The 15,051-nt window shown below is 46.7% G+C and overlaps 1 protein-coding gene across 1 annotated transcript; it reads left to right on the forward strand.

Moving 5' to 3' along the window:
* Positions 1-6,416: 6,416 nt before the first annotated feature.
* Positions 6,417-13,661, forward strand: AICDA (activation induced cytidine deaminase). Its single transcript, XM_007055621.3, has 5 exons — positions 6,417-6,430; positions 10,400-10,547; positions 10,842-11,112; positions 11,318-11,433; positions 11,732-13,661. Exons 1-5 carry the CDS (start codon positions 6,417-6,419, stop codon positions 11,783-11,785), a joined length of 603 nt encoding a protein of 200 aa, XP_007055683.1. The 3' UTR covers positions 11,786-13,661.
* Positions 13,662-15,051: the final 1,390 nt, after the last annotated feature.

Genomic DNA, 15,051 nt, shown 5'->3' on the forward strand with positions numbered 1-15,051 from the left:
TTGTAGCTGACTGCAGAAGGCCAGCCCTGGTGACCTCAGGTCTCCAGGTACCACCAGGTCAAGGGAAATATAGCTGGCTGCAGGGCCAGGCAGAGGGGAGAGACATACTGCTCTGGAGCACAGCAAAGCCTTTCGGGTACCTGTGATAGGGTCCTTGGGGTTCAACCTGGACTGTGGCACTGCTCAGATCTCTGTCCCATCATCCTGGCATATCCCCCTCATACTGTGATGCCGTGTCAAGCCAGAAACCTCTGGCAGGTACTGCACTTACACAGACATCCACAGGCAGGGACACTCCCAATAGATAGGGCCCAACCAATTTCATGGCCACGAAAAACATGTCATAGATCATGAAATAAATCCTTCCCCATGAAATCTGATTTCTCCCTTGCTGCTGGGAGCGCCTCAGCCAGGGGGCTCCTTGCTGCAAGTCCTGGCTGGGCTGGGGAGGGACAGGACTTCTCCTTCCCCTGAACAACTATTCTCACTTTCAGGAGGAGTGCAGGAAGCTCCAGCCCCGGAGGTTCCTGCAACTGGAAAAGACTTGTGAATGTGGGTCCGATCTCCCTCTGCTGCTGGAAGTGCTCCAGCCAGGGGGCTCCTAGGTGTGAGTCCCTGGGGAGTGACAGGACTTGTCCTTGCCTTGCATGGCAGCTCGGGGAGAGAGGGAGATCAGACCCACTTCTGGGTACCTTTTGGGTTAGGACCCCCATGGTTACAACATCTATCTGAAAATGTAAAACTGACCAATTTTAAAACCCTGTGGCCAAGAAATTGATCAAAATGAACCATGAATTTGGTAGGGCCCTACTAATAGAGTTACATGAATGATCTCCCAGACACTCATGAACCATCAATAGGGAAGCTTCAGCCAATTCCCCCCCAGCTCCCCAGCCTTGCATTCCAGAACTGTACTGTTTTGCACAGGTCAGAAGCCTGACCAGTGTAAGTTCATTACCCAGTCCTCCACCTCTCAACGTGGAGAGGGGACACACTAGCCTTTGTAAACTGAGCTGTGATTTCCCAAGCGCTTCAACCAAAACACACTGTTTTAGGTAAAATATAAAACAGGTTTATTAACTACAGAAAGGTAGATTTTAAGTGACTATAAGTAGAAAGAATAGAGATTAAAGTTGGTTATTTTAGAAACAAAAATGAATTTGCAGTCTGAGTTCTACAAACTAAACAGGATTTGAATCAAGCAGCGTCTCACCCTGACAGTACAAACAATTCACAGATCCTCAGTACACAGGCTGGGACTCTTTTCCAGCCTGGGACCACCCTTCCCCAATTCAAAGTTTTTGTCCTTCAGATGTTCTGCCAGGTGTTGAGTTGTGGGGGGAGAGAGCCAAAGTGGTGATGTCACTTTTCCTCTTTTATATGATCTTCCAGCTTGCTAGAAAGCTCTTTTGCTGTGACATGGGGATCAGTCAGTTCCCATTGGTAAAGCAGTCTCCACTGTATACGTGCTCCCTCTGAGAAGTCTCTGGGATGGTGGATTCTTTCCTTGATGGGTGTTGATGAGCTGTCTGGCTACTCCACTGTTGTACCTGAAAGGCTGGTTGTGGGTGTTCCCAAGCTCACAACATGTTTCAGTAACACATACAAAGGAAAACTTCATAAGTTCCCCTACAATGATAGCACATACAATCCAACAGGATATTAATGTTCAACAGATCAAGACTTTTAAAATGATACCTCACAAGGCATACTTTGTACAGAACATATCATAATTATATAACAGTGGTGAATTGTGGGGGTTCCAAGGTGATGCTTTGAGGTACCGAGTGTCACAGTATCCCTGGGTTGGGGACTATGGAGGTGGGAGCAGGGCCAGCGGAATAGGAAGGATGGGTAGAGCTGGAGACGAAGCCTGCTGTGTAGCCCCAGTTGTAGAACAGCATGGGGGAGAGGAATGACATCCCATGCTGGAGATTGAAGGCCTCTGCTTCTTCACTCTATGATGATTGGATGGCTGGTCTTGAGCTCTGGGAGGAGTGGGTGGCATGGGAATGCAGACTGAAGCCCGCTGTGTATGAGGAAGGTGTGAGTCTGAGCAGAGAAAGGGCAAAGGTGGAGGGTGCTGGGACCAAAGTTCTCTGTGTATGTCCAGGACAGGGTTGCAGAGGCTCTGTGGGAAGGAGATGGGTGAACAGTGCTGGAGACTGAGGTCCTGTGCACAGCCCTTGAAAGTAGCACTGTAGAAACAGCACGGAATGAATTGCAGCATTTCAGCTCCCCAATCAATCATCTCAGTGCAGGGACGCTGTTTTAGCTTTGATTGCTGACTCTGCATTTTTCTTACTGTAAATGAGACGTGCTGTCAACCGCATGCTGCAGCCACGTGCTGGTAAAGACACGCAGGGTAGTTGCTGCACGCTGCTTGGGCTCTAACCACATCCTCCACACCTGTCCATGGTGGACAAGTAACTCTCCAGCCCACAATTCCCCCCTCCCCTTCTTCTTCCCTCCAGCCTGGCATGTGAGCTTGGAATTCCTCAATGACAGATAATGTGTCAGCTATCAGATTTCGAGGGCCAAAACCCTTATTGTCTGAAGACACCCAGAGAGAGAGAAACAAGCAGGGGCAGGAGAAGAAGAACTGGGGCATTGCCAGGGCTGTGTGGGGAGCCCAGGACTGAAATAGCAGGAGGGCTGCAGGGTAGGACTGAGGGGCATTGGCAGAGCTGGGTGGGGAGCCCAGGACTGGAATAGCCAGGGGATGCACGGCAGGACTGAGGGGCATTGGCAGAGCTGTGTGGGGAAAATCTGTACATTGTCTTACTGTCCTATATTTAATTCTAGCGAGGCACTATGAGTACTGAAGAAATACACTCAATGCAGTTAGCAAGATTATCAGTGTATTTATGCATTCATCATGTTTAGTAGTGAAGAGACCTCTTTTCTCTGCTGTTCTTGGCTTGAGGTCTCAGTGCACAGACATCGCCTTGGTGGTTTCAGCTTCTGCTCCCACTGAGCAGAGAAAGTTTTTCTGCATCTCTGAGGTTTTCACTTGAGGGGAGGGGAAGCAGGTGGTGGTGTTCGTAGCTCTCAGCCAACAAAATTAGCCAACTAGAGCCACCGGCGCTTGATTTAAAATGAGATTTCTGAGCAAGGGGTGAATGGAAAAAACAAATAGATATTTATATCTATACACACAGATCACACGACTTCCTGTTGACTATACAGGCAGCCTGCTCTCTGCTTTGGGCTGGATAATTGCTTTTAAATATTTACTAAATGTTATCTCTCATTTCTCAGATTTTTGCTGTCTGAATCTTTAAAAACAAATATAAGTTTGGTATTTTTCTCTGCGACTCCTTCTCTTCTCTGCTTGTCTCATTTTATATTTTGAACGTGCCAAGCTCTGAGTTCAAGCACAGGTGCAGGTTTACATACAAGATCCCATTACAAATTGGAACGGTGCCCTTTGTTGATAAATACTCTCCCAACACAGCCTGACCCACCAAAATGCTCCCGGCTTCCTCTCTACTAACTCTGGGGGGAATGGAAGAGTCTTGCAATGAGCCCTGATGGTCAACAAGCTGTGCTGGAGAAAGAAACAGAAATGGAGGAGCCTTCGCTGGAAATGACCCATTGCTAGCCCCTTCCAATTTTAATTAAATAACTATGATTGGAACACAGGGAAGAGATGCATTAGAGATATTAAATAATTGATAGTGGAAATAATCTCTTACATTTCTTGAGCATCTTCCACCCAAAAGGATCCCAAGTGTGATAAACACTCTGCAGATTACAGAAGGGACTAGAGTGGTAAGAGCACAGGTCTGCGAGTCCTGGTTCTGCTGTTGCCTCACCCTGTGACCTTGAACAAGCCTTGTCATCTCCTTGTGACTCAGTATCCCCATCTATAAAATGGGGAAGATACTGCCCATACTGAGAAGAGGGGGTGAAAAATAATTAAATGTTTATAAAGGGCTTAAGATTCTCCGATGGAAGATGCAATAGAAATATTCTTTCTTTCTTTCTTTTATTCTTTCTTTCTCCCACTGTGCTTCTCTCTGTTCCATATAGAGCAGGTAGAATCTGCCGTGCTTTTAGGTAGTAGGGATAATGTGTTAAATCTCTGAGAACATGTCCCCTTTGGGGGCGGAGGGGGTGTTAGGTGAAGGATCTGGTTAAATATCATATGAAATGTGATATTTGTTAAACCTTCAGGCAAATACGTGCACTGAGCCTTTGTTTAAACAGATGGCTAGGCTAACAGATAAAGTTCTTGGACTTCTTTCAGTGTGGAAAATTTGATATAAGCACTTGGCTATGGAAATTAAGAACCAGAAAAGGAATGGAACTGCAGCTTCCTTAATTTAGCTGATGAAATACTGGCAGGTGTGTTCTTGAGAAGTAGCAATTTCTGTGGGGTATATGGTCTTTTTTAACGTCCTCTGAAATGATTTTCCTGTCTTTATCTCCTTCCCAGTTAAAAGGCACCAAACTGAAATGGGGAAAAAAGTATTTTTAGTGCACCTGTTGAATTCACTAACACAAGATACTATAGGGGCCAAGAGTTTAGAAAGATTCAAAATGGTCATATATATAAATAATAAGAATGCCCTCTGCAATTCTATTAGCTAGGGTACATATTTATAAGGCATATAAACCCTCATGCTTTGGGACATCAATCAAACACTAGGGGATAGGGGATCAGCTGGTGTGAATTGTTATAACTCCTGAAATCAATGGAATGTATGACAATTTACACTAGCTCTGGATCTGCCCCTATTCGCCTGCAGTCAGGAAGAAAGGTCCCCAGTATGGGGTTTCTTGCACCTTCCTCTGAAGCATCTGGAATTAGCCACTATCAGAGACAGGGCACTGGACTAGATGGACCTCAGGTCTGTTCCAGTACCGCAATTCCTACGTTCCTTATATTTTCGCATGTACTGGTTTCATATGACTCCATCAGTCATTCTGAAAGTCAGCTAAACAAATACAGAAAATAAATCAAGTACAGAAAAGTGGAGCACTTCCTCCAATACTATAAAAACAACCGCAGCCTTGTCCCAGCAGCCCCTCCCTATCTCCTCTTGCCCTAGAGCTGATAATGCACAGTCCATGTTCGTGTGGCTGTTCGTACAACAAGGAACACGGTTGCCAGGGAGAGAAGAAAGAGGGAGAGATGTTGTGGAAAATCTCCCCATCACCCCTTTGGCACCCATCCTGAGCTGATTCTGGCTTATCGTAATGAATGGCTTAATACCTCTTCTGCATAAGACATAAACCTGGGGCTCTTCGGCTCTGATCCGGCAATTTACAACCTGCGGGCAGACTGCTACCGCTGCAGCAACTGCACCCACACGTTGTAAACAGGAGAATCATTAAAGATCCCATGTGGCTTTCTGCAAGAGGCTGCCTGATTCTCAGTCTCTCTCATTATATCTCTCTCATATTTGCTCAGCACCTGTCACCATAATATTTAGGTGTCAAGTTGGAGACTAAATTCCATCACTGAGCATTACAATTTGCCTCTTTAAATTCTCCCTGCATTTTCAGCTGGAGACAGTTTTCTTCTCCATTTCCTGTACTGAGCTGTTGTGTGGTGTTGCAGTGTGCTTTTAAACAGCTGCTGTGTCCCACCCCAGAGGTGGCTGCTGTTCTGTAGTGAGTGATGCAACTCCTTTGTACAGTCTGCAAAGCCCTGCAGGATGAAACTGACAACAGCAATGTAGATGACAGTAATAATTGGATGTTTTCTATGTTCCTTCTATCCAGGATTCCAGACACTTTACAGACATTGATGAAAAAAGCTTTGCAATCCACCTGTGAAGTTGGTCAGCATTATTACTCCCACTGTACAGATGGAGAAACCGAGCCACAGAGAGATTAAGGTCCAGATTATCAAAGGTATTTGGGTTCCTAATGCCCACTGAAATCAATACATTAGGTGCCTAAATACTTTTGAGGACATGGACCTAAATGACTTTGCCCAAGGTCAAACAATGAATCAGTGGCAAAGCTAGGAAAAGAACACAGGAGTCCTAGCTCACAGTTCCCTGCTCTAACCATTAGGCAACATTTCCTGTCTAGTTGAATTTTATTATTGATATTAATTTAGAAATATATCTTAGAGCTAAGAGGGGACCAATGAAAGTTGCAGGGGCTAAAGGGGAGTAGCCAATCAGGGCTAAGCATCTTTTAGAACTGAAGTCCCTTTACATTTTAACCCTTTCCTCACTAGTGCCTGTGGCCCCAAAGAGCTCTCTAACTCCTCCCCTACCTAAACCAGACTGAAACCTGGAGGGAGATGATGGGTGGAGGCAACAAATGGGGGAGGGGAGTACAGGGCAGTTCTCATTTCTGTACATCGAGTCAGAGGACCATTCATACGGAGCAAGTGAGCAGGGTGACTCAGAGGACCTCCCTGTAACCCCCGCCACCTCAAAGGAGACCCCGGCATGGCCATGGACAGGTACCCCTCTCCGTCCTACCAGAACTCAGGGCTTCTCTTGGTATGAATCTGTTCTGCACAGCTGCTCGCTGTCCCTCTCCATTTCTCCATCTGACTCAGTTCCCCAGCTCTCCCTCCCATCTCGTTCTCTCTCTGACTGTCCCTCACTACAGATTTCTCTCTCTCTATCTCTTTCTGTCATTTCCCCCATCTCTGTCTTGCCCATTCTTGTTCAGATCTTTCTTTCTTTCTTTCTTTCTTTCTTTCTTTCTTTCTTTCTTGAACTAGGATAGGTACAGAGAGCTGAGGGGTAAACATTCAAGTGCTTCTGTGATCTATCTATCTATCTATCTATCTATCTATCTATCTATCTATCTATCTATCTATCTATCTATCTATCTATCAATTTCTGTCTCTCATTTTCTCTCTGGTGTTCATATACTTGCTCCTAGGTACAGATCATTCCAGATTACAGTAGCTCTACTTGCACTGCAGTTACACGGTGTCCAAATGATCACCTAATCACTCTTATGCAATTGCATGCCATTCTCCCATGCAAGGACCTGCCCTGTGATTTGAACATTTGGGGAGTGTATCTATATTAGAGGAGATGCTCCACACCTAACAACTTTCTTTAATGACTGGACAGAATCATGACTCAGACAGCATCCCCTCGAATTATGCAGGAGCTATATGGGGTGCAAACACCCAGTCATTTGTAACTAGCTATACAGTGTGAACCTGCTCAGTCGCTTTAACCTCCTCGTATCTGCCCAGGGTTGACTTGTTGATACTCACCTACCAAACATGTTTTGAAGTCCTTACTATAGCAGAACTCCCAGCGGAGTCAAAGCCAGAGAAAGCACACAGCCAGAAGTGGAGTTAGCATTAGAGCGGGTTGAAATGTTTTGAGTGACAGATTCTCAGTCAAAAAATGACCTGTTTTTGACATCGTAAGTTTGCATGAAAATGGCTTTGTTTTTTTTTTTCTGTATTTTCCGTTTTTTTTCTGGTGACACTGGAAAATGCTAATTTGAGCGTCATTTTGCTTGTTGGGTTTATAGTTGTTCCTTTTCTCCCAATGCACTTTTCCAGTGGCAAAATTGTTAAAAAAGAATTTTAAAAAGAGGGGAAGGAGGGAGAAAAAATGAAAAATGAAGCATTTGAAGGTGAAAATGTTCACAAAAATTTCCATATAAACGAACAATTCTCCCTGTTCCAATCCCTTGGAATGAAAACGCTTCGAAATGGTCACATCTGTCATGATTTTTCCCTCCTGTTTCTCCAGCTAAGATCTCAGTATTTGGCCCTAAATGTTATACTTGCTCCTTAGCCCATAACAGGGCAGGTAGTGCTACTGTAACACCCTGAAGTCAGTCATACTGAAGGCAAGAGCAAAAGGGGCGCCCCCTTTCTGTCCCCTTTTCAAGGGGGATAATGCCACACCTCCCTCTCCACCCCCCCCCCCCGCCCCCTGCAGCGGTAAGCCACATTTGAAAGTGAGAGTGGACCATTGGCCGGGAGATACGTGCTTTGTGGACTAGAGCCAGAGCCACTTCTGTGGGTCGGTGGACCGGTGGGGTGGTTCAAGGGCAGGTTGGAGTTGGAACAAAGCGGTACTAGCCCATTATGGACCCTAAGCAGGACTATTTTTGCCCCCCCAACACATAATAAAAAGCGAATAGGGGGGCCCCTTGAGCAGCTCGGGGCCCTAAGCAATTGTTTAGTCTGGTCATGCCCAGCGCCGGCTCTGGATGTGACTGTTCCGAGTGCACAAGGTACAAGCGTGAAAAAAAGCAAGCGTGATAAGGAAGGATAGATGAGGAGAGAGAGAAATGGAAAGTCAGAAAGACACACTAAGAAGTGGAGTGAGACAAACAGAGAAATCGAAACGGGGAGATGTGTGTAGTCAGCTCATGTGTATGGTACTTCTGGCCAACCTTGTATGCTAAGCAGGGTTGGACTGCAGCCGTGCTCAGGTGGGAGACCTCCAAGAAATCCCCAGATGCTGCAGGGAGTGGCAGGAGTAGTTCAGTCGGGGAGCTCTCTCCCCTCTGAGTCAGTACAGAGTCCAGTGCCACAGTGGATGCTATGTTGGGGGGAGAAGTGTAGGTTATTCAGTAAGGGTGCTCCGCCCTCTGGGTCAACACTAATGCTCCAGCATGGGAAGGAATGCTGTGGCATCAAAAGCAGAGCACTGCCATTTGAGCTAAAGAAATAACTCCATTAACTGATAGCAGTAGTAGGCTCTTGACCCTTATGTGGACCATCCGCAAGGAGAAGACATGACACAACTTAGTCAGATGTTACATGTCTATGAGTTTAAGTTTATAATGTAGACATTGGGAGGAAATATGATATGCATATCATGTTCTTTAGGTACACTTAAGTTGTGGGGTTGGAACAAAGGATGTGTGTGAGTGAGGGATGTGTGTATCTTGTGTGAGAATGAGCGTTCTGTCTCTGTATCTCTGTGTGAATGTGCATGAGGGAGGCATATGTGTGTATGGTAGGAAGCTTTACATATGTGAAGGCTGGTGTGCTGTGGGTATATAAAGGTATGTGACAGACGGATATGTGAGTGTGAATGTGCAGATGTGGGTGACAGCTGGAGGTGTCTATGAATGGGGGATGGGGTGTATGCATGTGTGTGAATGTGTCTGAATGAGTGCATGTGTGTGTGTGCAAATCAAGGTTGTGTAAAGTATGGATGTGTATGAAGCTGTGTGACAGGGAGGAATGTATGTGTGTGTAGCGAGAATGTGATTGTAATTTCCATCTTAAATACCGAGTTACTCAGATACTATGGTGATAGGTAGCTGGATGTGTGAGGGAGCAATGTATGTGTGTCACACAGAGGGTGTGTGTGTGTGCAAGTGTGTGTGTGTGTGTGTTGAAGAGATGTGTGTTTGCCTGAAACTCTCAGACCTCAGACTGAAGTCAGACAAACCTGCTACAATAAATCAACAGACACAAGCTCCCCTCTCCCAACCTTTACTCCACTCTCATCCCCCTATAGACCCAGACCCTATATCAACTGACCTGCTATGAGTCCCTCCATCACACATCAGCCCTTCAGAGCGAGGAGGTGACGTGCCAGGATTATTTTTAACCCATTCACTTCTGTTTTGCATTGCTGTGGAGGTGGCTAGCGTCTCACCTCAGTGAGCACAGCTGTTCACAGCTCCTGCTGCCACCCCGCATTGAGGTGAAGCCTGTTAGAAAAAGGTCTATGACTTCTGCATTCCCCTGGGCCAGAGTAGGATCCTACGCAGAGTAATGAGCCCCATGTGTGAATTTGTTTGACTTAGGGCTTGTATCCATAAAGGTCTCCATCCAGAAACGTCCTTCCATTACACTGAATGGAATTTTTTAGCTAGATTGCTGGTCTCTCCCCTCTCCCATTCTGTCCTCCCTGTGTGGTTTATTCCAGCATTCCACTGATGTTTGTAATTCCACCATGTTTATCTCTTGGAGGCCAAGGCAAAGTTCTTCCATACAGCCTGCTCTCCAGAGCTTTGTCCAATCCTAGTTTTAAATCTCCCTAGTGATGGGGCTGCCACCCCTTCCCTTGGAGACTCTGCCACAGTCTCACACTGTGAGGAAACATTCCTTGATTGCCCAGCCCGAAATGTCCCATCTTCTCAATCACAACCCAGGTCTCCTCCTTCAGACTCCCAACCAACTGCTCTGCCTCCTTGCTTTTACGCCCTTCCCACAGTTTCATCCTCTCCCACCTTAGTTGTTGTTTAACCAAACTCTGTAGATTAAGTTCTTTCCATTTCCACTTGTAGAGTCCCGTCCTGCAGCCCCGTTGTCCTGTCTGTGTCCCTTTTCTGAACACTGTGCAGTTCTGGTACGGATGGGCCTAGGAATGAAGAGGATGTTCTAAGTGCAGAAACACCAGAGTCCTGTACAGAGACGCTGTTGCTTCCCTGCTCTGGGATGTGCTATTATAGTTTAATCTTCCCCTAAAATGTTCCCCTGCAGCCTCCTGATGAAGCAGAAGAAATTCCTCTACAACTTCAAGAACCTACGCTGGGCCCGGGGCCGCCATGAGACCTACCTCTGCTATGTGGTGAAACGTCGGGACAGCGCCACCTCCTGCTCCTTGGACTTCGGATACCTACGTAACAAAGTATGGGCATGACTTGGGCACCCATCAATACAGCCAAGCACCTATCAGCTCACTTACTCAACTATCAGGCCATCTGTGTACCCAACTACTCACCCCACTATGCATCCATGCACCCACCAGCTCATCCCCTACCTATCCATGCATCCACCAGCTCACCCCCATATCAATTCGTCCATCCGTCCACCAGTTCAACCCTATATCTGCCCATACACTCATCCATTCCTCCACATATCCATCCATGCATGTCTCCATCCTCTCTCCCATTGTCTCCCTCTCTGTCTCTCTCTTGCTCAGTCGGGTTGCCATGTGGAGATGCTTTTCCTGCGTTACATCTCCGCCTGGGACCTGGACCCTGGACGCTGCTACCGAGTCACCTGGTTCACCTCGTGGAGCCCCTGCTATGACTGCGCCAGACATGTGGCTGACTTCCTGCGTGCCTATCCCAACCTGACACTGCGCATCTTCGCTGCCCGGCTATACTTCTGTGAGGACCGCAATGCTGAGCCCGAGGGGCTGAGACGCCTGCACCGGGCTGGGGTCCAGATCGCCATCATGACTTTCAAAGGTGAGATGAGGAGATGGAGACAGTATCTCAGACATGGGGAGACAGAGGCCTGGAGAGAGGGGATGGGGGCGAGATGGTGACAGAGTCATGGGGGAGAAATATAGAGGGATATGGAGCCCTAATGATTCTTGGGAACAGTTGAGTCCTGTTCTGGGAAACCCTGACTCTGCTCCATGTCTTCATCCTGTCTCCTGCTCCTTGGCAGATTACTTCTACTGCTGGAACACCTTCGTGGAGAACCGGGAGAGGACCTTTAAAGCCTGGGAGGGGCTGCATGAAAACTCTGTCCGTCTGTCCAGGAGACTCCGGCGGATCCTCTTGGTGAGGGACATTTCTTCTCCCCCTGTTCATCCAGTGCCTCCTCTCCCTCCACTGCTGCACTTCTCCTCTGCTCCTGTGTGTCCCTTCTCTCCCCTCTATCTTCCCTTCTTGACTGTCCTCTGCCCACTTTCCTCACCTCTGCTCTCCTCCATTCCATCTCCCTTTCATTTTCACCCCACCCTTCTTCGGTTCCCCCCTTCTCCAACCCTCCTCTCCTCTTGTCCCCTTCCTCTTCTCCTCCCCTCTCAGCATTTCCGTTATTCAGCATAACTCATCTTGTCTCTCCTGCTCTGCACAGCCACTGGATGAGGTGGAAGACTTACGAGATGCCTTCAAAATCCTGGGACTTTGAGGTGGGCAGGAGTGAAGGTCACAGAGAATCAGAAGACTCTGGAAACACATTGGTCCTACAATATCTCTCTTTCTCTCCCACTCACACTTTCTCCCCTTCCTTCTTTCCCTCCCTCCCTCCAGCCTTAAATCCTCACGTCCTGAGAAAAGACCTTTCTTACTTCCCTTCCAAGGAAAATTAGGATGACCCACTAAAGACAAAATTCCCCTGCACTCCCACTCCCACTCCATCCAGCACTACTGCCTTGCTTGGGGAAGTCAGGACTGGAGTGAAAGCCCCTCACTGCCCTGCATTGACGCCTGTAGTGTGTGTTTTCACTACAGAGTTAATTCGAGTGATCAATACCCAGGTCTGAGCATCCAGGTTGGCCTAGCCCAGGTGTGAGTGGCCACACTACAAAGCCCCATCTGTGCTACTGTACGCTCACTGGTGCTGCACTCACCCATGTGTGCCTCTAGGACTCCTGGGGCACATCCCAGGGTTCTTTGTGCTCCAGTGAGCTGAACTGCCTCCTGATTCTCTGCCAGTGAATCGTGGGACAATTGGTCTGTCCTTCTGGGCACATGGGGGGAATTGTGGGAAGGCATTGGAGGATGAATAGTGATTTAATCTGTGCCCTCACTGCAGAGTGGGAGTGTTATCAATCAAGCGCAAGCCTCTCTCAGCCTTTAGCCTATAGCCCCAGCTGTGCCAGCCAGGTCAGGTGTAAAGCAGCACCAACCTTGAGAGGGTTTGGCCAGGAGTTGGGTTAGGGGCAATACATGAATAAAAGCCTGAGTTAACTCTGCTGTGAAGACAGACCTCTAACATTTCCTGCTGAGAGAGGACAGGACTGGATTAATTGTGAGTCACCCATCCTGTCTCCTTATGCTGCCTCCTGCTGGGAGAGGCATCAACTGGAGTTCATGTGAGACTGCCATGAAGCCAGCTGTCCTGCATTGATCCCCATTGGGCCCCCTGCTATGAAAAGGTGGGGGCTGCAGTAGCTGAGAGACTCCCATTGCCAGCCCTTTTGTCCAGCTCTCTGCACTGCCTCCCACTTGGAGAGGTTGAGACTGGGAGACAGAACCCTAGAAATTTGAGGTGGAGCCGCTCTGGCCGAAAGTTTCAAGGGTGTCCATCTCTACATACTTTGGACCCAATTTGCAGAAGTGCTGAGCACCCATAGCTCTCATTGACTTCATTGGTCCTTGACTTCTCAAACTGGGCAGTGAAAACCAGACGTCTAGATTTAGTGGAGACTTTTGAAAATGCTGGCCTAAATCCATTTCATCTTCTTCACACAGCTCCCTCAGTCAGGGCAGGATTGTCCCCTGTGGTCTAACCTCCGGGCCTTAATCAAATATAACACTCCTAAGCAATAGAGCTTCCATTATTTCCTTTTTGGGAGGGACTATTCCATAGCCAATTAGCAGCTGTACGTTCCCCACAAGCAGTGTCCCTGCACGATGCCATACAACACCTCCTTCTGGGAAGGGCTGACACTGCACTATCTGAGATCTCCTTAAGCAGTTAGAGGTCCTGCACCATTCCCAGTAGTGCTTCCTTTTGGGAGAAGCTCGAACTAGAGTGGTTGAGAGCTGCCCTACCGTTACATTGCCCACCCCATTCCCTACAGTGCCTCCTAATGGGAGAGGTAGGAAGAGGACTAATTATGTGCTTTCCACACCCAAGTCTCCTGCACTGTTTCCTATGGCACCTCCTGCTTGGGGAAACTGGAACTGGAATAGCTGTGAAAATTCTCTGCAAAGCATTAATTTCCATGCATGGTGCTGTAGAAGTGCTTGATGTGATGCCTGTTAATGTTTGTACATATATATATATATATATATATAAATAAATAAATACATATATATCGATAAATAAAGTTCTTGTGTATGAGTAAGCTTGGCAGAATATGTTTTTTAAAAATAATTTCAATGGATACAGTTGATGTTTATTTTGAAGCACTTTTTAAAGTTGTATTGATTTATATTGTCACAGTTGCACAAAATTATGGGGAAGGGTCCTCATCACATGTCAAAATATAGCCTTAAATAAAAGTCTAATGAGTTCTCAAGCAGCATTTCCCTTACTTTGCCTAGCTGCAAATTTTGATTATTATCACTGGAGATATTTTCTTGCGGGGTTTGTGTGTGTACAGTGAAATCAATATTTACTGATAAAAAGCGAATCCTTCCAAACCTACGTATGAGCCTTAGCTTTTGGCTGGTCTGTTCCAGAGATGAGCCATATAAAGGATATGAAGATGGAAGAAAGGCTTGGAGCATAATCCAGATGTTGAAGCTGAATCCTAGACATGCTGGTTATTTTAGGGGTAAACCAATGGCATCCCCTCAAATTGTCCTTTAAATCATTACAGCGTCACACATCAAATACAGATCGTTAGAGTGGTCAGGCAACTTACATTTTGGAAATATCAGTGGAAAGAGGCAAAGTGATGATACTTAACATGCAGGCAAGGCTTATAATAAATAGACCACAACCCTTCCCCATACAAGGAGGTAAACCTCACTGTCCACAATTTACAGAGGAGGAAACTGAGATGCTGATTTGCACAAGGTCACAAAACAAGGAAGTAGCAGAGCTGGGAAGTGAACCCGGTCTCCTATTTTGAGCATAGCTCAGGGCCTTGGTCAGCAGAGAGCACTCTCTCATGGACTCAGAGACTTTAAGGTCAGAAGGGAGCATTATGATCATCTAGTCTGACCTCCTGCTCAATGCAGGCCACGGAATTTCACCCACCCCCTCCTGTGATAAACCCCTGACCTATGTCTGAGCTATTGAAGCCCTCAACTCGTGGTTTAAAGCACTGCCTCGCATAATGCCACTACCCTTTTTGGAAGATGGACTCCTCTGTAGAGTGATGAGCTATAGAAGTATCACTAAAGCAACACTTTCTAAAAGTTGGGACACTAGATTTTATTCCAAGTAGCATTCACTAGTAATCCGGGGGGAATGAAAAGAGAAGAAATCTTACTGTAGACAATAAAGGCTCCTCTATGTGCACTGAATGTTCAAAACCCATCACAGGTCATTTCCTTGCAATAGTACTGACAGTAGCTTTGGTCATTTATCTAACCTAGTTGATCAAGCTATAGTAATCTATCTGATCTAGTTCACACATTTCCAACATGTGCTGTAGTAGGTAGGCACCAAACAACCTGGGTCTCATATAAGCAATCCATCACTTAGGTGATTTATCATAAAGGCACTGGCTGCACTAAATTTGCTATATAAGCTCATCCAAGCAGGATGACACAGGG

Source organism: Chelonia mydas, chromosome 1 (assembly GCF_015237465.2).
Source record: "Chelonia mydas isolate rCheMyd1 chromosome 1, rCheMyd1.pri.v2, whole genome shotgun sequence".
In the NCBI taxonomy this organism is placed as follows: Eukaryota; Metazoa; Chordata; order Testudines; family Cheloniidae; genus Chelonia; species Chelonia mydas.

Excerpts from the sequence above, each read along its gene's own strand:
- AICDA (XM_007055621.3), top strand. Across the intron at positions 11,113-11,317 it reads CGCCATCATGACTTTCAAAG|ATTACTTCTACTGCTGGAAC; the intron begins GTGAGATGAGGA and ends GCTCCTTGGCAG. Across the intron at positions 11,434-11,731 it reads GACTCCGGCGGATCCTCTTG|CCACTGGATGAGGTGGAAGA; the intron begins GTGAGGGACATT and ends TGCTCTGCACAG.